The 27,986-nt window shown below is 30.7% G+C and overlaps 2 protein-coding genes across 2 annotated transcripts; both read right to left on the reverse strand.

Moving 5' to 3' along the window:
- Positions 1 to 5,804: 5,804 nt before the first annotated feature.
- Positions 5,805 to 8,124, reverse strand: LOC117931484 (S-norcoclaurine synthase 1-like). Its single transcript, XM_034852479.1, has 4 exons — positions 7,871 to 8,124; positions 6,991 to 7,235; positions 6,483 to 6,807; positions 5,805 to 6,350 (listed from the first exon to the last, which is right to left on the reverse strand). The coding sequence occupies exons 1-4, from the start codon at positions 8,111 to 8,113 to the stop codon at positions 6,105 to 6,107; spliced, it is 1,059 nt and encodes a 352-aa protein (XP_034708370.1). The 5' UTR covers positions 8,114 to 8,124; the 3' UTR covers positions 5,805 to 6,104.
- Positions 8,125 to 23,684: 15,560 nt separating this feature from the next.
- On the reverse strand, positions 23,685 to 25,038 carry LOC117906825 (S-norcoclaurine synthase 1-like). Its single transcript, XM_034820054.1, has 2 exons — positions 24,652 to 25,038; positions 23,685 to 23,901 (listed from the first exon to the last, which is right to left on the reverse strand). Exons 1-2 carry the CDS (start codon positions 24,892 to 24,894, stop codon positions 23,875 to 23,877), a joined length of 270 nt encoding a protein of 89 aa, XP_034675945.1. The 5' UTR covers positions 24,895 to 25,038; the 3' UTR covers positions 23,685 to 23,874.
- Positions 25,039 to 27,986: the final 2,948 nt, after the last annotated feature.

Consider the following 27,986-nt stretch of genomic DNA (forward strand, 5'->3'; position numbering starts at 1 on the left):
CTTTTTATTAAGTATACCATTAAGAAAAGTTAACTTCACATCCATTTGGTAAATTTTCCACTTTTTATTAGTTAGATCTATTTATAGCGTTTTGCTGCTTTAAACCGATCAATTTTACCATCAAGTTTATACTTTGCCTAATAAATCCATTTAACACCTACAAACTTCTTTTCAACTAGTAGATTAATTAGCTTTTGTATATTGTTCTTCTATATTAATCAAATTTCTTCATTTGTTACTCTAATCTACTTCTCATCATTATAAAGTAAACTACACTCCAATGTCTTATGAAATTACAATGAGTTAAAGTTCAGGTTTGTGACCTACTATTTATTGCATGTGAACTCCTCATGAACTAATATCCATAATCTAACAAGTTAGTGTTATTAACTCATCAAGATTACTTTTTCAATTCTTAAGTTACAAATCCTCATATTATGTGATCAATTGAATATTTTAACTCACAAAAAATATATGTTAAATTTCACTTAAGGAATTACTATGATTACAAATTTTATGAACACATGTCCTTTAGATCACTCATGGGGACAAGTTGTCTCAATCCCATGAGATATTATGGCGCCTCTATTGAAAATATTTATTGCTACCATCCTCCATCAATAATGACTCAATCTGTAGGGATATATCATCACACGAGGATCTCATCCATAAGTTAAAACTTCATCTTGATTTCATCATAAATTCAATATCTTCTCAAGGTTGAAAGTCCATGCAATACAGTGGCCTAGTGAATCATGATAACCTAATAGCTTTATGTCATAATTCAATGTAGGTTCTATCCAATGTGTAACCATTCACACTAGTGAACTTGTTTCTATTTACAATCATAAGCATTTATTTTTAGCTAATTTTCATTAAACTTGCTTTGTTGTTGCATGAATTGCCTTATTAAGTTCTCCAACCTTGGGTTAATGATAAAGATAAAGATTGCTATAGAAATTTCTTAGTTGACCACAACTTTGATTGGCTTGGAATTGATTTCCTTCATGTTCTCCAATTTAGATAACAAGTATATGAGAAAAATGAGTTGTTCATGAGTAGTGCATAGCTTCCAATGACATTTGCATGCTTCGGAAGCATATCATATACTAAATGAAGAGTAAGAAGGAGACCTCTATTCCACAAACTTGTAAATCATACATGGTTGAGTGATCCTTTGTACCTCTCAAAATCCTTTACTTTCTAAATCATCTAACCTCTTTACAAGAGTAGCAATTTTTGCTTGGAAATCTAATCCATTTGAGAGTGTTTACACTCTAATGGCTCTTGGCTTGTTCACCCCTTTGTCCCTTAATTGTTCTTAGATGATCAAGTCGTCTTAACTTCTAGATACTTTAGCAACATAATTATTGAGAAATTGGAATCCTTCTTCAAGACTCTAATTCATGAAATCCCTACCACGCATCATTCAAGGAGTTGCTTCATCAGAAGAGACATACCCTTGTAAAGGTAAGACACTAACATCTAGTCATCAAAGCTATGGTGAGGGTAGTCTACGACTATCTCCTTCAATATCTCCCATTGGACAAAACATTTCTCGTTCTTCATGCTTTAAAGTTTGAAATTTCCTTCTTTAGTGCACTGATTTTGTGAGGTGGAAAGAACTTTTAAAAGAAAACCAGCTATAATTTATTGCAAGTTTTGATGTTGCGAGGCCTTAGACTATTCAATCAAGTATTAGGTTTATTTTTCAAAGTTAATGAGAAGAGCTTAACATGCAAAACTCAATTCAGTCTTGGATTTATTTTTCAAAGTTATGTGTATCTCCTTCACATCCTAATAGGAGTATGGGGTTCTCATTCTCATTCTCATTCCTCCTAAATATTGGCAACAAGAAACTATGGTTTGATTGTGACATAATTTTGATTCTAAGGAATTGCAAATCTCCTTCCCACTCGACTTGCGCAAGTCACTACCATTATATGCACCATAAAAACCACCCTCAATTTATACCACATTCATCTTTTAGGAGCAATTATGATTGTAAAGAAATTTTATTCGATAGTAATTATGTTCCTAAAAATCATCATAAAGAAGTGTGGTGTGAAAAAACAAAATCAATTTCCTTCCAAATTTGAGTTAGACTATGCAACATTAAATATCTATCAATGGTCAATTTCGATATAACGATAAATTTGACTGTAAAATTTTTGTATTGGGTAGTAGTTATGTTTCTCAAAATCATCATAAAGAAGTATGGTACAAAAAATATAAGTTTCCAAACTAAGCTAACTATGCAACATTAAATTTCTACTAGTAGTCAATTTTGATACAAAAATAAATTTGATTCTTTTGAATGATCAAGTGGAACAATTCTAATTGCAAAGAATTTTTATTGGGTAGTGGTAAATTTTCTCAAAACCATCATAAAGATTTGTTGTGCAAAGAAAGAAAAAAAGAAAAAAAAATAGATTGCTTCAAAATATTAGTTAGACTTTGCTAAATTAAATTTTTATTGTTGATTAATTGCTATGTAACAATAAATTTGATTCTTTTGAATGATGAGGTGGAGCAATTTTGGTTGTCAAGAAATTAGATTAGGTAGAATTTATGTTCCTCAAGATCACTATGAACAAGAATCATGAGAAAAAAAAATAAATTTACTTCAAAATTTTAAATAATTGAACACACAAGTGATTAACTTGATTCTTGATACCAAATGTTAAAAATTTTCATTTTGATGTTTAATATGAAACTTTAAAATGACATTTAGCATATGTAGAAGAAAACATATCTTGATATATAATGTTGACTTTAATATGGTTTGAAAATCTCCAAGTAACCGTCTTGATATTCACTCTTGATCTTCACTCATTTGTTCTTTTTGTATGCAATTCTTAGTGATGGGGATGAAAAGTACTTTAAAAAATTGTGAGTCAAGAAAAAGACTAAGAGCCTAGATGTATAGTGCTTTATAGTTCTTTCCACAATGAATCGTCTTGATCTTCACCCCCTTACTCTTTTTTTATGCAATCCTTAATGATGGGAGTGAAAAGTGCTTTAAAAAATTGTGAGTCAAGAAAAGCACCAAGAGCCTGGATATAGTGTGTTCTATGGTTCTTCTCACCATGAACCAAAATTTAGGTTCTTCAGATCTTATTCTTCGTAATAAATTTTGGAATTTGACCTTTTAAGTTATTTATTCTAGGATGAATCTAAGTAATGCCATAAAAATACATGAATGTGAACCACAAACATGCATGTATGAATTCATGAATCTTATGGTGAGAAACTTAGTTTTACCAAGGTAAAGTTAATGTAGTAATTAAGGTAATTTTTTGTTCGAATACCCTTTTGATGTGCCTTGATGATATAAAGAGTCTTTGACACAAAAATTTCATAATTTTCTTATTCTAATACTTGTTAAAAAGAGATTTTCAATACTATGTAGGATACCTAGCAAGAGGATGAATATGTGCAATTTAAAACTTTTGGCTAGAGATGTATCAATTTACATCAATCCCTTGTTGTTTTTAGGGGTGACAACAACTCATGTTAGTGAATCATGTTTGTGGAGTGTCAAAACTCATGCACTTGCCTAAATAGGTCAACTTAAGCACGAATCAAATAATTATCATATTAAAATATAAACCAAACACATTAATTATTGAACAGGTAATATGTCATGTAACTCATTTAATAGTTAAGTCATATTTGATAATCAAGTCGAGTTTGATCTTGTTTCAACTAATATGATTAACATCCATGGATTGAAAAATCGGAAAATGTCGCCGATATTTCGGAGAAATATCGGATATCGGGAGGCACCGAAACGATAATCGGCACCGATTATCGATCGACGGAAAAATCGGCCAAAAATCGGCAAAATCGCCGATATATCGGAGAAATATCGGTTAAACACCGATAAATCGGAAAAAATCGCGAGTGGATCTGACGCGTGGAGCAACCGGGGGAGAATTTCAAAATATCGCCGAAAATATCGCCGATATTTCGGTATTTTTACCGATTTTTCGGAAATTTTCCCGACATTTCCTACCAGTCCAGCCCGCACACAGGATACAAAATCTGGCTCAAAAATCGTGGATTTAGGGTTCCTGAAATTTAAATACAATGGCACAACAGCAAAGAGACCCTTAAAACAGATCCAGAAAACACAGGGAGCAAAAGAAAAGCAATTTTTTTGGTTTTCTTTGGGGGTTTTGAATGGATTTTCTCGGTAGTCAAACAAGGATGAATTTTCCCGGAAATCGAATGGGGATGGATTTTCTTGGGAATCAAACAGGGGTTGCAAAAAAAATAATATCAACGTGATTAGATTAGTACCTGTGAGGATTGAGAGTGGCAGAGGAAAATCGGTCTTTTTTAGGACTTCTCTCGGCTGGAGGGCAACTTCAGTTCAGAAAAGGGGAATTCTCTCGACTGGAGGGCAACTTCAGAAGTGGGTGGCCTTTTAATTTTTAGATTTAGTAGAGGTAAAAAAAAAGATAACAATTTTCCTCTATCTATATAAATAATTATTAATTATCGAATTTTATTTTGATTATTAAATAAATTAATATTAATAAAAAAAAGTTGTTACTATATATTTTTAATAAAATTTTAAAAATTAAATCTCAAATAAAATATTTTATATAAATTAATTTAATTTTCATTTAAAATATAATAAAACATGTTTTAATAAAAGTATTTTAAATTTTTTTAAATAAATATTGTTTTCAACAAGTTTGGTTCTCTTCATCTAACAATATAATGAAATTATATCGATCTCTTCCTTATTATAATGACTATTGCAATCTCATATGTATTATATTTATGTATAAATTGTTTTTATTTAATAAAATCAAATATTTTTTAACTCAATTCTAACTTTATACACTTTCAAAATTCATATATATTATTTTTAAAATTTAAATATCGAATCTACCAATATATCTTTGTTTACGATATTTTTCTTCTTAATTATATATATGTCAATTACACTTACAAGATAATTTTAAAATGTATATTTTTACTTATTTTATCATTTTTTGAAGTTTTTTCAAGCATTCCTATTAATTTTAAATAATTTTCACTCTATCGATATTTATGAAAAAATATCCACCGATATTTCTCCGATATTTCCGATATATCCGTAAAATCAAAGTACCGATATATCCGTAAAAACCGATATTTCAATCCTTGTTAACATCTCAACCTAACATGCTTATTAGCCAATTGACCTATTTATTCGAAATCAAATTTTAAATTAGTCAAATATAAGTTAAATAGGTTATGATTATAATCGGGTTAATTAACACAATTATTAGATAAATTAATTTGGATCAAATTCATGCCATGCAGATTGACAAAAAAAAAAAAGTTTATTAAATGAGTTATGTTGATCAATAGGAATTTAATCAAGGAATATAGTGGTAATAAATGAGTTGTTTTCAATTTTTTTGAGTAATTGAAGGGTTCAGATCCTCTTAGTGTCAATTTTTTTTTCAAGCCCCTCATTAAATTCAACCTAAGCCTTCAAAAAATGTGTCAAATTCGAGTAGTGTTGATAAATCGTATCAAATTTTTTCATGACTAATTGTTCTTAAGATTCAACACATGAATGACACAAAATTTATAGACGACACTCTCTTAACATCATAACAATGATATTTTTGGAACGATTCATCTATTTAGTGCCATTCAACTTCACTTAAAAAAAATATATATATCTAATTAACAATCTGAATAAATAGCTTCATACGAGAACTAATTGAATCACAAACCATGCCTATCCATACCAGCAATGAAATTAAGAGAAACCGAGAAAGATAGGAGACAATAGCTAAAGGTAAGCAACATAAAGTTGAATATCCTATTAAGGAATAGAAAAATGGTACAAGACATTTATTTGGCACAAAATGCCCAATCCTTCCGGACCTCCTCGTCAGGGACTTCTAGAACCGCAAAACATTCGAGTTTCATGCTCTTTATGGATTCTCTTTGGAGTCTCTCCAAAGAGGCACTTAGTAGCAATGAGTTTGCTTAGTCCCAATTAACTATAGTAGCAAATTGAAATTTCTTAAATTACCCTGGATCACGTAATTTATTCAACTTGATTCTTTTGACAATACATGGTTATCCTTTCAGTTCTCCAACTTCATAAGATTTATTGCACTTTTGCCAACAGGTTTCCTACTTAGTACAAATTTAATATACTCCTCCCTGCTTACAGATTTATAGATTGCACCTTTCTCCTTTGTAAGCTCTGGTAAAGGACCAATGATTGCACCAGCACCCGGAGAACTGAATGTTGCAATGGAGAGTCGTTCCTTTTCTGGGTCCACCACTACTCTATGCTCTATGCTCTTATATTCCCCATTGCTCATTATCTGCTCACAAATGAAATTAACCATACAAGAATTTCATTTGTCAATTTTCAGTCTGCCAATAAACAACAATACAAGATCTGCCTGTTTGTCTTAACAATATAATGCCATTTAAGAGGATTTAGGGTTAGTTACCTCAATAACGTCACCAATGTTGACAATAAATGCACCAGGGACAGGCCTAATTGGTATCCATTTACCATTTCTCTTAATTTGCAAGCCTTGCACTTCATTGAGTTGAACAAGTAGGGTAAGTCCTCCGGGATCTGAGTGGGGAGTGAAACCTAATACCTTGCTTGCATGCACACAAGGTGGATAGTAATTCATTCTCACTGATTGTCTTCCATCCTCAAACATATTTGTGAGCTGCTCAGGATTTATCTCAAGGTTCTTGGCCATCAACTTCAGAAGGCAGTTTGAAACTTTTACAAGCTCCAATGAGTAATTGACCAAAGTTTCCCTGACATACAAGAGGAAACTTAAGCAAAGTGCCAACAAGTGGGTATATTTTCTTCACTATTAAGTTCTATTTTTGTGCTCAATATTCTTTCACATTTTGAAAAATTATATGAAGTATAATCGTTACTCAAGGAAAAGAGTCATCAACAAGAATTCATTTAATCAGAGTAGTTAACCCATTTACCTGAAAGAAGTGGGTTCATCAGGCCAGAACCTCATATTTCTTTCAGAGGCTGGCAGGCATTGAAGAAAGAGCATATCAGCCCAATCAAGCTTCTGGTCTTCGGAAACAACAAAGTTTTGGCCATAACCGTCAACACCACTTGGTAGTTTCGCATATGCATTCTTTTTCTTTTGTGGCAATTTAAAGAATTCTTGAACATCTGCCTTCATTTTCTCAATTTCTTCTGCTACCTCATGGTTTATTAACTGTTTGATGACAATATGCTCAATTTAGAATAAGACAGTAACCCACTAAGGTATTAGGTAAAACCATCCAACAAACTCAGCTTCAAGTTCAGCTACATCTGTGACTTAAATGACTTCTAAAATTTCAAGAATTATAGAGAATAATAAAGAAGCATCACTTTAGAGGGTGATGCTCATATGTCAGATGTATGATCATTTTTCAGGCCTTTGAATTGAAGAGAATTAATCATAACCTCCCAATCTTTATTTTAGAAAATATCATTTTGTAGATACCATATCATGGATAAATGGTAGAAAATTCCTAGATCTTAATATTCTCTATCTGTTCTACATTTGGGGTTCGATACAAAACCGTAACCCAATTAACCTTCAGTCCTCAAAACAAATCTATAATCCAAAACAAAATCCCTGCATATGCATATGTATTCTAACCCAATCCCTCCCTTCTTAAAAACCCAGAACAGAATTGTTTACAAGAATCTATATGCAATAGCTGTTGAAAATGAAATTATTCATTGAACCAAGAGAAATTCAAAGAAAAAAAAAAAAAAAGCATAGAAGCAGCCCAAAAGAGGAACTTGATAAAAATCCCAAGAGATAATAAACCCGGTTCAAACATATAAAAATAATTATACCTGAAAGAAACCCCATTCTTTACAGGCCAAGTGAAGTTTACCCATTTCATCATCATCAACCAAGAGCTTCCTCATATCTATGGTGGGAATTGGAAGAGACTCATCCACCAAAACTTCTTCTGCGTGGAGCTCCGGCCTGAGGTATCGGAGTGGCACATCACCGGAGTAGCTGGAAGCAAGGGCTGAGACATTTGCCACTAGAACTGAACCTCCCAACTCTCTGCTCATCTCTTCACCCACCATTTTTTTTTTGGTCTCCTGTCGATGCCACTTTCTCTCTTCGTGCTCTGTACTCTGTAGTATTGCCTTTTATTTGCATTTTTTTATTCCTTTGAAAATGATGTTTACCAAAACCTGACGTGTCGCTTGTTGAGATTTTATATTTTAGACACAAAAGTCGTGAACTTTAAAAACACGTGCGTAAAAACGACAAAAGGAAACTTAAAAATTCTATTAATTTAATAAAGGATTAATCCATTAAAAGAACGAAAAGATTTTAAATTTGTAAAACTAATATTTCCCCTTTTGAACTTGAAGTGTAACCCAATTTTAATATAAATACCCTTCAACACTTCTATTATTTATAAGTGTGTTTTAAAATAAATGATTATTTTTATAAGAAAAAAGATGAGGATATTTTTTTTTTACAAATCGTATATTTTTTTAGATTAAAAAAAGATGAAGGATAAATTTTACAAAGTGATGATGTTTTCATCTCTTTTAATCGATTATCCATTTAATAAAATGATACATACAAATTCTTATTATTTCGTAATAAATAAGCATAAATTCATATGTACTAAAGCATGTGGTGTCTCTTTTAACCCATGCCATGCCTTTTTGAGTTTGTAAACCTGTTTCTCTTGTCCTTCTTTAATATATCGTGTAGTTGTTCAACAAAAACCTTTTTTATTAAGTATACCATTAAGAAAAGTTAACTTCACATCCATTTGTTAATTTTTCCACCTTTTATAAGTTAGATTTATTTATAACCTTTTGCTACTTTAAACCGATCAGTTTTACCATTTGGTTTATACTTTGTCTAATAAATCCATTTAACACCTACAGACTTCTTTTCAACTAGTAGATTAATTAACTCTTGTATATTGTTCTTCTATATTAATTGAATTTCTTCATTTGTTACTATAATTTCCTTTTAATCATTATAGAGTAGACTACACTCAAGTATTGTAGACCCCCCATTTTGTCCATTTAGCACATGTCTTTAAGTTCACTTCTAATGCTCCATAGTAGTTCCTCGTGACCCATTGTCAAATACTACTTACTTTTTTTAGTCACTTTGAAGACTTTGGTTGAGGGGTTTATCCGATTTCATATTATGACATTGGTTGCCTTTCAAATTTAGATTAGGCTTCACTTAGGTGCACTTTAGGTTAGATTTAGTTAGACCCACTTAGTCTCACCCTAGGCCCGTATAGGTATACCTGACCCATTAGGCACCACCTTAGGCCCATTTAGATACTTTAAGCCCGTCTAGATTCACTTAATCCCATTTAGACACCTTAGGTCCGTCTAGGTTCACTTAGACCCATTTAGACACCTTAGGCCCGCTTAAGTTCATTTAGGTCCATTTAGGCACATTTGACCCATTAGACATTTTTAGCATGACTTGTATGGTTGCATGACTCATTTATCTCATTTACTTATTTGTTTATTTATTATTATTATCAATCACTTTTATCTCATCATTTGTTATATTTTTTATTTATTTATTTATTTTAATTTATTTTTATTGTTATCAATCATTTTTATTTATTTAATTATTTTGTTTTTTTATTATTTTGTTCATTATCTTGTTATTTATTCATTTATCTATTATTTATTATTTTATTCATTTATTTTTTATTCATTTATTTAATTTAATAATTTGAAGTTTTTATAGAAAAATCCACCAATGGAAAAGTTTTTAGAAAAGGTAGGACTCTTTACTTGATAGGCATGAATTGGTTTTTTTTTTTTAATTTAAAAATAATTTTCTGGCGGATGAGACAGAGAATTTGAAGGAGAAAGACTCCTCAGGTAGAGGGGTTGCCAATTGCTACAAAAAGCACGGGTAGATGGGTTTTTCAAGAGGCTAAAAGATATAGGGAGAAGTTTTCAAAGCAAGGACTTTCAGCACATATTGAAGGGGAACAGAGAGAGAAAGTGGAACAGGAAAGCGAGGGTCGTGAGGAGTAGAGAATGAGAAAAGAGGGGATCTTTTAGTTTGCATCTTCTTAGAGCATTTTTTGAGGAATCTTATAAATTATGCATGTTATCCAGGTACGCTCTCTATCACTTACTTCTCAAAATTTTATGAACATGCATGTTGTTGTGAGCTATGTCTATGTTTGATTCCATCCTTGGTGCTTAGATGTATGTTAGATTTGTTTGGATAAAATGCATGTTGTGTACTATATTTCTATACTAACCATTGATATCTTGTGATAGCGCTTAAGAATCAGTCCAGGTACAGGCCCAAAATCTTCTTTATGATTTGTGATTGATTTTCTTATTTGACATGCTATTTTGAAATCACCTAGCTACCTAGGTATCTATAATCAACCAATTAATTGTCTCATTTCCTTCAACTTAGTCAATAGAAACCTTTGTAGGGTTTAGAGGGGTGCTAGCTTTTAAAGGTACATTTCCAATAGGTAACCTGATCTCTAAACCAAGACTCGGGTTTTTCAAGACTTGTTTTTCCAAAACTATGGAGTCACTTCTTTAGGTTTTTTTTTCTTGTTTTATTTTCCATTTTAAAATAAAATAAAATAAGTAGGGACTCCAACTTATCCAAAACTAATTTTTCACCAATAAAAATGAGTCTCGCCATTGAGTGGAGACGCACGTGAAAAATGTGGGTCCATAAGTATCTTATGAAATTACAATGAGTTAAAGTTCAAGTTTGTGACCTACTATTCATTGCATGTGGACTCCCCATGAACTACTGTCCAGAATCTAACAAGTTAGTGTTATTAACTCATCAAGATTACTTTTTCAATCCTTAAGTTACAAATTCTCCTATTATGTGATCAATTAAATATTTTAACTCATAAAAATCATATGTCAAATTCCACTTAAGGAATCACTATGACTACAAATTTTATGAACACATGTCCTTTAGATCACTCATAGGGACAAACTGTCTCAATCCCATGAGATATCATGGTGTCTCTATTGAGAATATTTATTGCTACCATCATCCATCAATAATGACTCAATCTGTAGGGATATATCATCACATTAGGATCTCATCTATAGGTTAAAAATTCATCTTGATTTCATCATAGACTCAATATCTTTTCAAGGTTGAAAGTCCAGGCAATACAGTGGCCTAGTGAATCATGATAACCTAATAGTTTTACGTCATAATTCAATGTAGGTTCTATCCAATGTGTAACCATTCACACTAGTGCACTCACCATGAGAAACTCATCCTGACGACCTAGACAAGTCATCCTCCAATTATGAAATAGTGCACTACAACCTTTACTAGATTGTCTAAATCTATGAACCGATTGTAAACTACTCATCAATGTACTATCTCCTCTATTGCATTACTCAAATCCATAAATCGACTATGAACTACTTATCATCTTGAAAAGAATCCATAACTTGTATCTTTTATGAAACTCCTAATGCACCTAAGTCATGTACAATGCAAATGATATAGGTTTGAATACTCAAATCAATATTAGTGCAAATGATGGATAGAAATGTGGAATTTCATATCCAACCTTGTTACTCCATGTCTTGTTTTTAAAAGCTTCATCCCAACATTGGATTGTTGACTTCTTAAGCTTTAAAACCATAGGTAGTTGGCTTTAAAAGACAATCTAAAAGTACTCCAAAATTTAGCTCAAATTCATGCATTATGTTGCTGCCATTAGTTTGAGTTTCAAATTTCATTTTAAACTTGTTACACTTGCTTCAAACCTCCTTACTCTTAGTTGTTTGCCCTTTACCTCATGTTATAATATTAATTTCCTGTATTTCATGCTCATGACTTGCTTATTTGTCTTTTCTTAGATTTATTCATGCTTCACAAATCTAAAGTCTTTTACTTATACATAATTGAGTTTTTGCTCTTTCTTGGTTGAAAATGAACCTTGTATTTACCATTATTTTCCTCCCTTAAAGCCATGATTGATTTTAAAATAAAAGTTAGATCTATAACTAGGGTCTTGCCATTTCTAAGTGTGACTAATGTCTTGCTTCATTCTTAATCTCAAAAGCTTTACATGTTCCCTTTGGATTTTGATGTGCCTGAGTAGAGAACTTGTTTTTGTCCTATGGTAAGCTTAAAGTGATCTAACCTAAGGCATTCCAACTGTTTGAAGTAACCTATGATGTTTAAGCATTTATTTTTAACTGATTTTCATTAAACTTGCTTTGTTGTTGCATGAATTGCCTTATTAAGTTCTCCAACCTTGAGCTAATGATAAAGATTAAGATTGCTATAGAAATTTCTTAATAGACCACCACTTTGATTGGCTTGGAATTGATTTCCTTACTACTAAAACTTGCCATTGTTGTTTCTACTCCATGAAAATTTTGCATGTTCTCCAATTTGGATAACAAGTATATGAGAAAAAAGAGTTGTTCATGAGTATTGCATAGCTTCCAATGACATTTGCATGCTTCAAAAGCATATCATATACTAAAAATGGAGTAAGAAGGAGATCTCTATTCCACAAACTTGTAAATCATACATGGTTGAGTGATCCTTTGTACCTCTCAAAATCCTTTACTTTCTAAATAATCTAACCTCTTTACAAGAGTAGCAATTTTTGCTTGGAAATCTAATCCATTTAAGAGTGTTTACACTCTAATGGCTCTTGGCTTGTTCACCCCTTTGTCCCTTAATTGTTCTTAGATGATCAAGTCTTCTTAACTTCTGGATACTTTGGCAACATAATTATTGAGAAATTGGAATCCTTCTTCAAGACTCTAATTCATGAAATCCCTACCATGCATCATTCAAGGAGTTGCTTCATCGGAAGAGACATACCCTTGTAAAGGTAGGACACCAACATCTAGTCATCAAAGCTATGGTGAGGGTAGGCTATGACTATCTCCTTGAATATCTCCCATTGGACAAAACATTTCTCGTTCTTCATGCTCTAAAGTTTGAAATTTCCTTCTTTAGTGCATTCATCTTGTGAGATGGAAAGAACTTTTATAAGAAAATAAGCTATAATTTATTGCAAATTTTGATGTTGCGGGGCCTTAGACTATTCAATCAAGTCTTGGATTTATTTTTCAAAGTTAATGAGAAGAGCTTCATATGCAAAACTCAATCAAGTCTTGGATTTATTTTTCAAAGTTACGTGTATCTCCTTCACATCCTAATAGGAGTATGGGGTTCTCATTCTCATTCTCATTCCTCCTAAATATTGGAAACAAGGAACTATGGTCTGATTGTGACATAATCTTGATTCTAAGGAATTGCAAATCTCCTTCCCACTCGACTTGCGCAAGTCACTGCCATTATATGCACCATAAATTATGTCACAATCAGTTTCCAAGCTAAGCTAACTATGCAACATTAAATTTCTACTAGTAGTCAATTTTGATACAAAAATAAATTTGATTCTTTTGAATGATCAAATGGAACAATTCTAATTGCAAAGAATTTTTATTGGGTAGTGATAAATTTTCTCAAAACCATCATAAAGATTTGTTGTGCAAAAAAAAAAAAAAAAAAAATAGATTGCTTCAAAATATTAGTTAGACTTTGCTAAATTAAATTTCTATTGTTGATTAATTGCTATGTAACAATAAATTTGATTCTTTTGAATGATGAGGTGGAGCAATTTTGGTTGTCAAGAAATTAGATTAGGTAGAATTTATGTTCCTCAAGATCACTATGAACAAGTATCATGAGAAAAAAAAAATCAATTTACTTCAAAATTTTAAATAATTAAACACACAAGTGATTAACTTGATTCTTGATACCAAATGTTAAAAATTTTCATTCTGATGTTTAATATCAAACTTTAAAATGACATTTAGCATATGTAGAAGAAAACATATCTTGATATATAATGTTGACTTTAATATGGTTTGAAAATCTCCAAGTAACCGTCTTGATCTTCACTCATTTGTTCTTTTTGTATGCAATTCTTAGTGATGAGGATGGAAAGTACTTAAAAAAATTGTGAGTCAAGAAAAGGACTAAGAGCCTGGATGTATAGTACTTTATGGTTCTTTCCACAATGAATGATCTTGATCTTCACTCCCTCACTCTTTTTTTATGCAATCCTTAATGATGGGAATGAAAAGTGCTTTAAAAAATTGTGAGTCAAGAAAAGCACCAAGAGCCTGGATATAGTGTGCTTTATGGTTCTCCTCACCATGAACCAAAATTTAGGTTCTTCAAATCTTATTCTTCGTAATAAATTTTGGAATTTGACCTTTTAAGTTATTTATTTTAGGATGAATCTAAGTAATGAAATTATTCATTGAACCAAGAGAAATTCAAAGAAAAAAAAAGGAAAAAAAAGCATAGAAGCAGCCCAAAAGAGGAACTTGATAAAAATCCCAAGAGATAATAAACCCGGTTCAAACATATAAAAATAATTATACCTGAAAGAAACCCCATTCTTTACAGGCCATGTGAAGTTTACCCATTTCATCATCATCAACCAAGAGCTTCCTCATATCTATGGTGGGAATTGGAAGAGACTCATCCACCAAAACTTCTTCTGCGTGGAGTTCCGGCCGGAGGTACCGGAGTGGCACATCACCGGAGTAGCTGGAAGCAAGGGCTTGGACATTTGCCACTAGAACCGAACCTCCCAACTCTTTGCTCATCTCTTCACCCACCATTTTTTTTTTTTTTTTGGTCTCCTGTCGATGCCACTTTCTCTTTGCTCACCTTCGTGATCTGTACTCTGTAGTATTGCCTTTTATTTGCATCTTTTTATTCCTTTGAAAACGATGCCTGACGTGTCGCTCGTTGACTTTTTATATTTCCGACACAAATTTGTACTTTAAAAAGCACGTCCGTAAAAACGAAACTTAAAAATTCTATTAATTTAATAAAATTATTTGATTGAAATGGTAGTTGAAAAGCCAATTTTCAAAACCTCACCCTTTATTCCTTTTTTTTTTTTTTCTCTCATTATTTAAAAAATAATAATATTTTCTTTTAAAACATATTTATTTAGTCAAAAATATTTATATCAAAAATAAATTATTCTTCAAATAAAAATAAGTGAGGATAAATTCACAAATATATGAACTAATTTATCATTTTAATCAATTAATTTTTTAATAAAAGGATAGTACAAATCCCTCCATTGGAACATAAAATAATTAATTTTTGGTTTTAAATAGAAGAAGCTCCGACATGACCTATTGTTTGAACAAATTGTTATTGAAAAATAATAATTTTAGTGTTTGTTTGTATCCATATTGTTTTTTTAAGTCCCAAATTTGTAAATTTACCTATTTACATGTTTCAACCTAAAATATGATCAATTTTTAACAAAAATATCCCTTATGTTTTTGGGTTTAAAAAAAAAAACATTACTTTTCAAGTTTAAACATGGAAGAGATTACTTTTATAAATTTAAGATTATTTGATCCCTTTTAAATAATTTATTTTTCATTACTAAAAATAAATAAAAAATGTAAGTAATTTAAACTTTTAAAAGTATAATAATTTTTAAAAATTGATTAAAATTTGGAGTTATTGGAAATTTTTTACATCAAATTTTAAATGTTGAATATAAATTGTTACTTTTTATATAAAACCTTTTATTTTTTCAAAAAAGAAAAAAAAAAAAAAACAGAAAGTCTATTCAAATAAAAGTTTATTTAATAATGATTTTAAAAAGCGTTTTTAGATTAATTTTTTTAAATTAAAATAAAATATTTAATAAAATTTAAAAAATACTTTAAATTTTTTTTTAAATCACTTATAATATTTTTTAGAAAAATATTTAATAGATAATTCTCTTTAAAAACACTTATTGAGAAAACACTTTCATTAAAAATATTTTGAATAGAAACACTTTTAAACACATTTGTGGACCCCGCATTTCGGCTCATGCATTTCCCACTCGATGGCGAGTTCGATTTTTATTTTGAAAAATGATTTTATTAATTAGGAAAAATGACTAGGAGTCGCCACTTATTTTTGTTTTATTTTTAAGAGGGTAAACAAAATAAGAAAAAAAAAAACCCTAAGTGTGACTCCTTATTTGGAAAATGTCGTCTACGAAAAACCGGATCGGGTTCGGGGGTCAGGTTACTTATCGGGAAGGTACGGTAAGGACCGTAGCACCCTTCTAAGTCCCTAAAATCGGGTCTCTACTAATAAAATGAAGCAATCATGGCAATTGATGAGGGAATCAATGAATACTCAGAGTGATCACACACATGTGAGAATCTAAACATGCATACAGAAAATGACTCGAGCGGGTGTGGATGCGTACCTGGGCAGTGATCCATAAAGTGCTATCAAGAAGTGAGGTTAGTGCACAATTAAAGAATAATTTCGAGCATGTCATAGAGCAAAATAAAATCGATCATGTATGACAATTAAATCAAACAAACAATCAATCAATCATAAAGAAATCACATATGTTGGGCCCCCACCAAAGCCCGATCTATCTTGCATGAATTAATCTCATAAATTCCATTATTCGGAATTACGGAAAATACGTTCTTGCTTATATAAAATTAAGAAAGATAGAAAATTATTTGAAAACCAAAGTGGAATTAAAATTGTTCGAGAGAAAATTGAATTTTTGAAATTTATTTGAAAATTGGAGTTTCGAAGATTATTTGAGAATTAAATTTAAGAGTTGGAATTTTGATAATTGAATTAGAAAGAAATTTAGAATTTTGGGAATTGGAAATTAAGTTCAGAAGTTGGAATTTTAAAAAAATGTTTAAAATGGAATTTCAAAATAAATAAATAAGATAATAATAATTAAATGGACTAATGTAAATATTGAAATTTTGGAATTAGAAATTAAATCGGAAGTCGGAAATTTTAATGAATTGTTTAAGAATGGAATTTTAGAATAAATAAGTAAAAATAATAATAATTAAATAGATTAATGTGAATGTTGGGATTTTTGGAATTGGAAATTAAAATCGGAAGTCGAATTTTCAAGAATTGAACTTTAATGATTTAAAATAATAAATAAATATGGGATAATAATACTAATTAACGAAAATAATATTTAAACAAGTAAAAATGAATAGTGGAATTTTGGGATTAAAAGTTAAATTAGGACGCTAGATTTTTGAAGAATTGGATTTTAATGATCAAAATAATAAATAAATATGGAGTAATAATACTAATTAACGAAAATAGTATTTAAACTAGTAAAAATGAATAGTGGAATTTTTGGGATTAAAAGTTAAATTAGGATGTCAGATTTTTTTTAATAACTGAACTTGAATAATTTGAATTTTTAAATAAAATAATTAAATAAATATTGAATAATAATAATAATAATAATAATAATAATAATAATAAATAATATTTAAACAGATGAAAGTGAATAGTAGGAATTTTTGAGATTGAATATTAAATTAGGAAGTTAATTTTTTGAATAACTAAACTTGAATGATTTGAATTTTTAAATGAAATAATTAAATAAATATTGAATAATAATAATAATAATAATAATAATAATAATAAATAATATTTAAACAGATGAAAGTGAATAGTTGGATATTTGAGATTAAAAATTAATTTAGGAAGTCAGATTTTTGAAGAATTAAATTTTGATGATTGGAGTTTTTTTTAAAGAAATAAATAAATACTTATGGAATGATAATAATAATATACAATATCTAAAATTAAATTCGTAATTGTGGGATTTTTAAAGGATGGTTTGAGAATATATAAAACAAACAGGGAGATTTTTTTTAAAAGAAAATGGAAAGAATTTAAAGTGCCAGTTTCTTCACGTGTCAACAAAACCCATTTCTTTTTCTTTTATCAATCAATTCCATTGCTGTAGCCCAACTTCCATGCCCCTTTTATCCATTTCTACCCTCTGCCTCAAGCACATGATTTTCTCTACTCCACTCTCATCTCTTCTGCCACCTCATAGATCCACCAGCCACTGCCATTCCTCGGCCTTCTCGTTCCAGTCATGGCGCTGTCTCCACCGCGCACCGCCATTAGTGGCAGCCCGCTGCCGCTGTCCATGGCCCCATGCATGCATGATTTCTAAGCATGCAGGTAAGTGTCTTCGGGGGTCCCAATGGGGTTGGGCACGACATGGGTATGGGGGTGGCGATGGAGGATGGTGAGTAGGGGAATGAGCATGGAGACGGGTTTGGTGTGCATGGGTGTATGGATATTCGCGGGTTTAGAGAGAGAAGTAGATGCAGGGAAGGATTGATGAAGAAGGAGAGAGGAATAACATGGTTAATGAAAGGTTGGGCAAATAAATCTATATAGAAGCTATATATCAAACAAATCCATGCGACTCAGTATATAATGAAATTATAAGGCAATGCTCGGGTATCCAGATCATAGATAATTAAAACCAATGACTGTGAGGACGCATGCATGAGAAAGGCTCCAAGGACTCATACCTGTGATGCCCTTCAAGACGTCCCTCTCAAGCCTCCGCTCTCTCGTTTCCGCCCTCGTTTCTCTTTTCTTCCTTTTCTTTTTCTTTTTAGCCGAAGCCTCCCCTGTTTCTATCTTCCTCGGCAAGCCTCTACTTGCCCTCCTATTCCCCTCGTCAGCAAGCATGGTCGGGTATGCCCAGGCAGCTGATTTCCCGGGCATAGGGAAAAGGGGGCCCCCACTTACCAGCTGCTGCCCGGCTCCTCTAATGTTATTTAAAAAAACTAATCCCTTGGCTCTTCAAAGGGGGTCTACAACATTCTAAAGCCAATTCTCAAATTTAAACTCCAAAATTTTCTAAAATTATGGTAAATAACTCTAATTGCTTTGCAACTAAATCAACGTGTAACTCTGATTATTATCTAATCATAGCTACGATGAGTGAGAGTCTCATGCTCTTATGGGTACAAGTTTTTCTCTTTGCTAATCTTTTTGTTTTATAATGTATGATTTTTTTTTTCCTTGCTAATCCTCTTGTTTTGCATTTCCACATGGGGTGGTTAGTTCAATGACCTAATTCCTTTTTAAAATTTGCTTTTACTAATTTTCAAAATGATAGGTTATGTGGAGGACCTTCGTATCATTAAAAAACAAACACACCAAAAAAAAAAACAAAAACAAAAACAAAAAGCTCACTCAAATTAAGACTTTTACCTATGGACCAGCTTTAACCTTATTCAAGTTGTTTTTTTCCCAATGAATACATGGTCTGGTGACCCATTTAAGGCTATATTGGAGAAAAAATGCCCTGCTCATGCGTCTAATCTTTTGTGACATTTTGTCCTTTCCATCCTTCACTAATAAGTCCATTTTAAGTTGTTTTTTTTTCAAGTTCATGCAAAATATATATAAGATGTAGCTGTTTTATATTAAGTTAATAATTTTGTTTCATTTATTCTAGTTTAGTACTTATATATTTTCTTGTGATTTACATTGTCCTTTTGAAGATTTAAGATGTTGGATTGTGAAGCATGAATAAGTTTTGTCATGCTTCGCTTAAAATGTCGAGGGTTGAATTATTCGGTCAGCTCATGAGGATCGATATGGGATTGGAGAAGAAGGTTAACATAAGATTGATGCAAAATCAATATCGAATAATACAAGTAAGTATTATTGAGTTATTGGAAATAATAATGTGAAAGACATACAATGGGCTTATACAAAAATTAAGAATAAGATTAATTCGAAAAAGAGTTTTAAATTGAGAATTTAAGAAGAAAAAAAATCTTCCAACCATCTTTTAAATTTTTTTTAAATATTTCAAAATTCTATAAGTTTAGTAAATTGTTTTTAATAAAATATATTTTCTAAATTGAGTTTGAGTTCACAAGGCTATAAATGTCTTTTGGGTGAACTCTCAAAAACTCACATTAGTCATAAATTATTACTTTTCGTTCCTAACTCAAATATTTCAAAACCGGTTTGTATTCCATTTTAAAGTTTGTAAGAGAAATTGATATCCCTTCGAGGCATTGAAGAGTTGAGAGGCTCACTAAGGAATATGATGGTGTTGCATCGTGGACATGAGATTAGGTGCAAGTCTTAGGAGTAATAATCACAAAACAAGTGTGTAACTATTCTTCATATCTAGTGCATGGATCATAGTTTTGTAATCTTTGATTATGTGTTTTTTACATTTGCAAACTCTCTAGAAGGTTTTGTTAATCATTTTCCTCATAAATTGTTTGTCTTTCAATGCGATTAAAATTATTGTCTTGATTAATAAGTCTCAATCTAATTTTAAAAAAAAAAAATTAAATCATAATTTTTTTTAAAAAATGGTAACTTTGGACTAAATTAAAGAAGACTTATGCATTCATTCCCTCTAAGTAGTTCCATGACCAACATGTAACACCCCAAAATAATTTTTGGGAGTAAAATAGTAAATTAGAAATAAATAATAATAATAATTAAATAAATTTAATGAGGGTGTAAAGGCCTTTTTGCATTAAAAGCCTTAAGTATGAATTAGATTTTTTTTACTTCCCTGTATAAAAATCTTTTTACATGGAGATAAAAAGATTGGAGAGTATGGAGTAATATGACGATTTGGAGGATTAGGGTTAAAGATCAATTTTTCAGATAAAATTTAAATTCTTATATTAGTATTTGATATTCATTAATTAGTTTTGAATACTTTGGAAATTTCAACCTAGATTAGGTGTTTGTTTATTTAACTTTTAAATAAAAAAGATTGAAAATTTGTGAATATAGGTAGAATTATTGAGGAAAATTGAATATTCAATTGAGTAGATTTAAAATAATACTAATAATAATAATAATAATAATTACAATAGTCAAAGAATAACTATGGGATATAAACAATTATTCTTAATGATAAAAGTCAAGAATAACCATAGGATATAAACATGAATTTTCAATACTTTGTGTCAGAATAATTATAGGATTTAAATATGAATTATAAATACCTTGTGTGGCACATAGTAAAGAATGGTGGTTTAAAATAAAAATAAAATATATATTATATAAATAAATAAGCACACGTGGCAATTAATATTTTTTTAAAAGTATTTGTATGTTGAACAGTGAACAAAAAGAATAGTATGATCCATTCTTGATAAATTAAAAAAAAAATGTGATTCTAAAAAAAATACTATTAACCTAAAACGGTGTTTTTGAAAAAAAAAAATTGGATGTTCAGCAAAATTTTAAAAACAATTAAAATTTTAAAAAATTATTTAGAATTCGTTTTATAGTAATTTTAGGAAACGTTTCTAATATTTTTAGTACTTTAAAATTTTTATCATTCAAATGCTAGAAAGATTAGAAATATTTTTTTAAATCACTATCAAATATATTTTTATGGTATTGAAAAATCACTTATACTATTTTCTGAAGAAAAAAAAAACACTTGATTTTCTAAAAACACTTTTATTAAAAACATTTTGAATAAAAACGGTATCATATGTATTTTAAGTTCTTCCTCTTTTCTAATCTCTTTATTTCGAGGTTATACAAGAGTTTCTTTTTCTTTAATTTCCTTAGCTCCATTCCCTTTTTAAAATGTTTATATTTCTTTGCAAATCGATGTGCTAGCTAGATTTGTTGACATATCCACATGTGGCTTTTGAATAAGAAAAATTGATTTTATTTCCTTTCTAAAAGAGATGTTAGGTGAAACTCAGCTTTTGATTGTTGATACACCCACATATGATTAAAATACAAAGAAGAAAACTTGTGAAAATCAGTTGAATCTTATAATCATTGTCCTTCGAGTAAATCTTGCTTCCTCTGTTTTTAGAGTAAATCTTGTTCCCTCTGAGATAGTAGATCAATAGCAGAAAGTCAACAATGACAGTGTGCTTCCAAGATGGTGGATCAGTTATTTGAATTCTAAATTATTCTTAAAAATTAAAAAAATATTAAAGAATTTAAATTATTGATTATATTTCATTTAATTTAGAATATATTTACCTAGTGAGAAAAATTAAAAATATAGTTATCGATATAAGAGAAACAATAAAGTCATGACTTATAATATATTAGTTTTAATCTATTATTTTTTGTAGTGGTTAGATCTATTTTTTGAGTTCTAAATTATTTTTAAAAATTATTAAACTCATTAATAAATTCAATATAAAATGTCACTTAATTTGAAATTCATTTCTTTAGTGAAAAAATTTATAATTATATAATTATGTGTAGAAAAATAATAATAGATAGAGTCGGTGTTAACCAATATTTATTTATAAATTTCTAATATTAATGAGTTTACTATTCAAATTATTTTTAAAAATTACTAGACTTGTTATTGAATCTAATAATTTAAGTCTTATTAAATTTGGATTTTATTTGTCTAGTAAAAAAATTCAAAAAATATGATTTTATGTGGATGAGAAAAAATATAATTGTTATACACCAATTTTTATTTATAAATTTATGATATTAATAAGAACTTTTAAGTTATTTTCAAAATTATTAAACTTGTTAAGAAATCCAATTTATTAAGTTTTGCTTGATTTAGAGTTTATTTTACTAGTGAAAAAAATTATAAAAATATAATATATGCAAAGAAGAAACTCACCAAGTCATTCAAAATAAAATTTGATTTATGACTTTTTAATCCTAATTAAATTAGTTTTTGAATTTTAAATCATTTTTAAAAATTAATAAGCTTTATTTATCAAATATAGTTTGATTTGGATATATTTATTTAATGAAAAATTTTAGATAAGTAAAATAAAAAATAAAATAAAAAATTTAGAAAACATGTGTAATTTAAAAAAAAAAAATCATATTAAAGATTTTAGATATGGATTGTATCATGGAGAGAGAAGAATAATGATATTATATTTAATTTTATTAGTATTTTTATGATTTTTTAAAAAATTCTCCATATTTTTCTTTTGTTTTTATAAATGAGTAAAAATAACTTTTACTTCTTCTCTGTTTCACTTTGTTTTTAAAATTTGGAGACAAAGAATAACCAAATAGTATTATAAACTTTTAAAATCAAATTTTTATTTTTAAAAAATAAAAAACTGTTTTATAATTACACGACCAAATAGATTATAAATTATTAGGGTAAATTTCACTCCTTTGTCCTAGTTTTTAAACTAAATATAATTATTCAAAACAAATTTAAAATTTCATCAAATATCTTCCTTATTTTAAATGAAATGAAGCGACGAGTGAAAATAATATATAAAAAGGGGAGATAGGGTATTTGATGAAATTTCAAACTAAATGTGATTCAGTATATTCAACCCAAATGTCACGGACAGTGAATAAAATTAGCCCTAAATTCTTACTTTAAAATACATACGCATGATTTATTTAACTCAAAGTTCATTTATCATAACATGGTTATCAATTTTTTTATTTTTTTTATTTTTTTAGTTTTCTAATTTCATATGATATAATATACTCTTACCATCAAGTTTGCCCATTTGGAAAAGCCCTAAAAACTCGTCATTGCTTAGAGTTTTATAGAGCGCACCATTCACTTCTACCAGGTCTTGCAAAGGACTAATCACTGCCCTAATATTTGGAGAGTGAAATGCAGCAATGGAGAAGCGTTCATTTTCTGGGCACAAGACTGTTCTGTGCTCTCTGCTCTTGTGCTTCCCGTTGCTCATTACCTCTCCACAAATGAGACCATAGTGTTTTATTTGTCATCTTTCAGTCTTTAAATAAACTATAATGTAATACATGATTTGCTTATTAAGTTTAGTAATCTGAATGGGGAGTGATGCCCATAGCATTGCTTCCATTCACACAAGCTGGATAATAATTCATTCTTACTGTTTGTCCTCCATTCTCAAACATATCTGTAAGTTGCTTAGGATTATTCCCAAGGTTCCTAGCCATCAACTTAACAAGGCAGCTTGAACCTTTTTGGAGCTCCAATGAATACTTGTTCAAGGTTGCCCTAATTTACAGGCTGAAAACTTAAGCAATGTACAAAAAGTTGTTAGAAGAATTCATTTAATCAGGGATAACCTAGCTATATATACCTTAAAGAAGAAGGGTTTTCTGGCCAAAACCTCATATTTCTTTGAGAGGCTGGCAGTGACCGAAGCATAAAAATATCACCCCAATCAAGCTTCCGGCCTTGGCCAAAAATATAGGATTGGCCATAGCCCTCGACGCTATTTGGCAGCCGTGCATAAGCATTCTTCTCCTCTAGTGGCAATTTAAAGAATTCTTGAACAACTGCCTTCATTTTCTCAATTACTTCTTCAGCTACCCCATGATTTACTAACTGTTTGATGACAATATGCTCAATTTCAAATAAGACAGTTACCCATTAAGGTATAAGGTAAAACCATCCAACAAACTCAGCTTCAAGGTCACCATATCATGGATGTATGGTAGAAAATTCCTAAATCTTAATAATCTGGATCTGTTCTACCTATGGGGTTTCATACAAAAATCCTAACCCAAACCTTCAGTCCTCAAAACAAACCCTTAATCCAAAACCAAATCCCTGCATATTCATATGCATTCTAACCCAATCCCTCCCTTCTTAAAAACCCAGAAAAGAATTGTTTACAAGAATCTATAAACAGTAGCTGTTGAAATGAAATATCCATCAAGCCAAGAGACAAATTCAAAGAAATAAAGCATAGAACCAGCCCAAAATAAGAACATGATAAAAATCCCAAGAGATAATGAACATGGATCAGACATATGAAATTAACTATACCTGAAAGAAGCCCCATTCTTTACAGGCCAAGTGAAGTTTACCCATTTCATCATCATCAACCATGAGCTTCCTCATATCTATGGTGGGAATTTGGAGAGACTCATCCACCAAAACTTCTTCTGACTGGAGTTCCAGTCGGTGGTCCCGAAATGGTATGTCACCGGAGTTGCTGGAAGCAAGAGCTTGGACATTTGCAACTGGGATTGAACCGCCCAGCTCTCTGCTCATCTCTTCACCCACCATCTCTGTCTACAGTTGATACCCCTGTATCTTTGCTCAGCTTCTTGCTCTTTAGCATATACTTTTATTTGCTTTTGTTTAATTTTATTTCCTTTGAAAACCATGTGTTACCCAAAACTGACATGTGGCGCAACCTTTTGTTTGAACAAAGTTAATTTGTTGAAAAATAAGAATTTTGGTGTATCATAGTATACATTTTTTTTATCGGGTTATTTGATTAAAAGGGATACGATAATTTCAAATTTGTAAATTTAATTTTTCATGTATTTAAGCCCAAAAAATTGATTAATCTTTTTAAAATTTTTCTTATAAAAGTAACATTTTCCTCTCAAATTTATATGAAAACTATGTCAATATTAAAGGATATTTGTATTAAAATGAGTTATTTTTCAAATTTAAATATGTAAAAGGTTACTTTTGCAAATTTGTAATTATTTCATCTCTTTTAAGTAATACGTATATTAATATTATTTTATAAATATTTTTTTAGTTTTTCTTTTTTAAAGACAATTTCAACTTTAGAATTTAAAAAATTTATTTGCAAAATAAGTAATATAAAAATATAAATTTATAATACATGATATATGTATATGTCACATCTTACCTTAGGATTAACATATCATATGTAGAAGGAATATAAAAAATAAGATGGATAATATATCTCACTAATCTTATTATATATTTGATTAAGTATAAGATATGATAAATGATTGAATAATTTCTCTTATCTTATCACCAACCAAACATGGAATAGAATATAATATTTTCTCTCTTATCTTGTTTCATGTTATATCTAGTCAATCAAATATAACCTTAAAGTAAATCTCACTCCATCTAAAATAGTATCTTGATGGAGCATTATCTTTGGGGCATAATAGCCTACTTTTTGTGATAGTGCACTCCAACTACAAATAACACAATTACTTAAGAGTGTTCTTTAAAAAATGATTGATTTTGAAATCGGTTTTTGAATATACTCTTAATTTTATTTTTTATTTTTTTTTGGCCTTTTTTCGTCTATGGTTTTTTTTTTTTTTTTTTTTTTTTGGTATGAATAAGCCAATTTTTTTTTTCTTTCCAAGAGTTTTTTTTTTTTTAATGTGAAAACGTTTCCCACTTATTTTAGTAACAACTACTAATCCACTTCCTCTATGATTTAGCGACTTAGCAATCTTCCTATATGTATATAGTGAGAATTCAATGCATCAAAATTGGTGCTTTCAGGCTATGAACTAGCCTTGGGATGAGGAGTTGTGAACAATGGAATTTTGGTGAAAAATAAATTTTCTTTAAGCTAATAAATTGTGGGTCATGGAGACATTATCCACATTGTTTTTCTACTCATAGTTGTGTACATGAGTTGGCATAAATAAACCATACAGTCTACCTAGATATTCACAGGAGCTCCATAGAACTTGTCTAAGCTCTCATAAAAAGCAACCTTACTTCCTCTCTCATATTGATGAATCTATCAAGTGTGCCATGTCACTAAACATACCATCCGTAAGAGTATGTATTCACTCTCAACCATTGTAAAATATGACAATATGTACCTTATATACATCATAGAAATGGACTTTCAAATATAAATAACTAATGGTATACAACATATTCAATTAATGACTTGTTATTACCCCCCGTATTTAAAGGATTTTGGAAGAGAGAGATTGAAGAATTATTGCTTATGATTCTCATTGATATGGTTAGCATATATACAGATTGCATGAGCACGAAGATAGGAAACTGATTACAAAGAAAAAGGAAACAAAACAAATTGAGTAACTATCTAAATAAATGGTATAACTGCAGATATTCAAACGTAGAAATCCCTTGATTTTCTCCTTTGACTTTCTCAACTTGATTGTATTTCCTTATCATGCCGCCACAAGATGGACGGCCGTGGAGCAAGTCCAATCTTGGCCTTGAGTGAGTCAAACTGAGGACGAGCAAGAGGTTTGGTAAGAGCATCGGCGAGTTGATCAGAGGCAGAGATGTGTGACACTCGTAGCAAACCATTTTGAACTTATTCTCGGATAAAGTGATAGTCGAGGGCAACATGTTTCATGCGTGAGTGAAAGACCGGATTGGAACAGAGATTTGTTGCACCAACATTATCACAATAAATAACTGGTTGTTGGGGAAGAGTGACACCGAGTTCGGTGAGGAGAGAGCAAATCCAACGAATTTCAGCAGCAGTAGAGGCCACCGATCAGTATTCAGCCTCAGTGGAAGAGCGAGCCACAGTTCGTTGTTTCTTAGAGCTCCAAGAAATAGGATTGTGACCCAAATAGATTATGTATGCACTAGTGGAGGTGAAATCATCTTTGTTACCTGCCCAATCAGAGTCATAAAAGGCATGAAGTGCTAGTGGGGAGGTCCGACGAAGTGTGATGTCGTGGTCTAAGGTGCCACAGAGATACCGCAGCAGACGCTTGACTGCATTCCAGTGGTCACTTGTCGGTTGATGCATAAATTGAGAGAGTTTGTTCACCGTATAGGTAATGTCCGGCCGAGTGAGGGAGAGATACTGGAGGCTACCAACCACTGTTCGATACTCGGTCGGGTCAGATAGTGGGGTTCCTGATTGTAAAGTGAGAATCGGACTAGTTGCTAGTGGTGTAGGAGCAGGCTTGGCTTCAGTCATGTGAGTTCTATTAAGTAGATTGGCAATGTATTTGCGTTGACTGAGGAAAAGACCATTGGTGTGGGAGGTAACTTCCACTCCAAGGAAGTATGTCAGGGGGCCAAGGTCCTTGAGAGAGAAGCGCTGAGAAAGTTGTTGAATGAAAGTCTGCGCTGCTTCAACATTATTCCCAGTGATAATGATATCGTCGACATAGACTAGAAGATAAAGAATCGTGCCACGGTTATTGAAGATGAACAAGGAGGTATCGGCAATGGAATTGATGAAGCCAAATTGGAGAAGAAATTGGCGCAACTCATGATACCAGGCACGTGGGGCTTGTTTAAGGCCATAGATAGCCTTGCGTAGCTTACAGACATGATGAGGATGATCACGATCAATGAAGCCCGGTGGTTGAGACATAAACACATCCTCAGTGAGAGTGCCCTGAAGAAAGGCATTGTTGACATCA

The sequence above is a fragment of the Vitis riparia genome, chromosome 2, assembly GCF_004353265.1.
Source record: "Vitis riparia cultivar Riparia Gloire de Montpellier isolate 1030 chromosome 2, EGFV_Vit.rip_1.0, whole genome shotgun sequence".
Taxonomy (NCBI): Eukaryota; Viridiplantae; Streptophyta; class Magnoliopsida; order Vitales; family Vitaceae; genus Vitis; species Vitis riparia.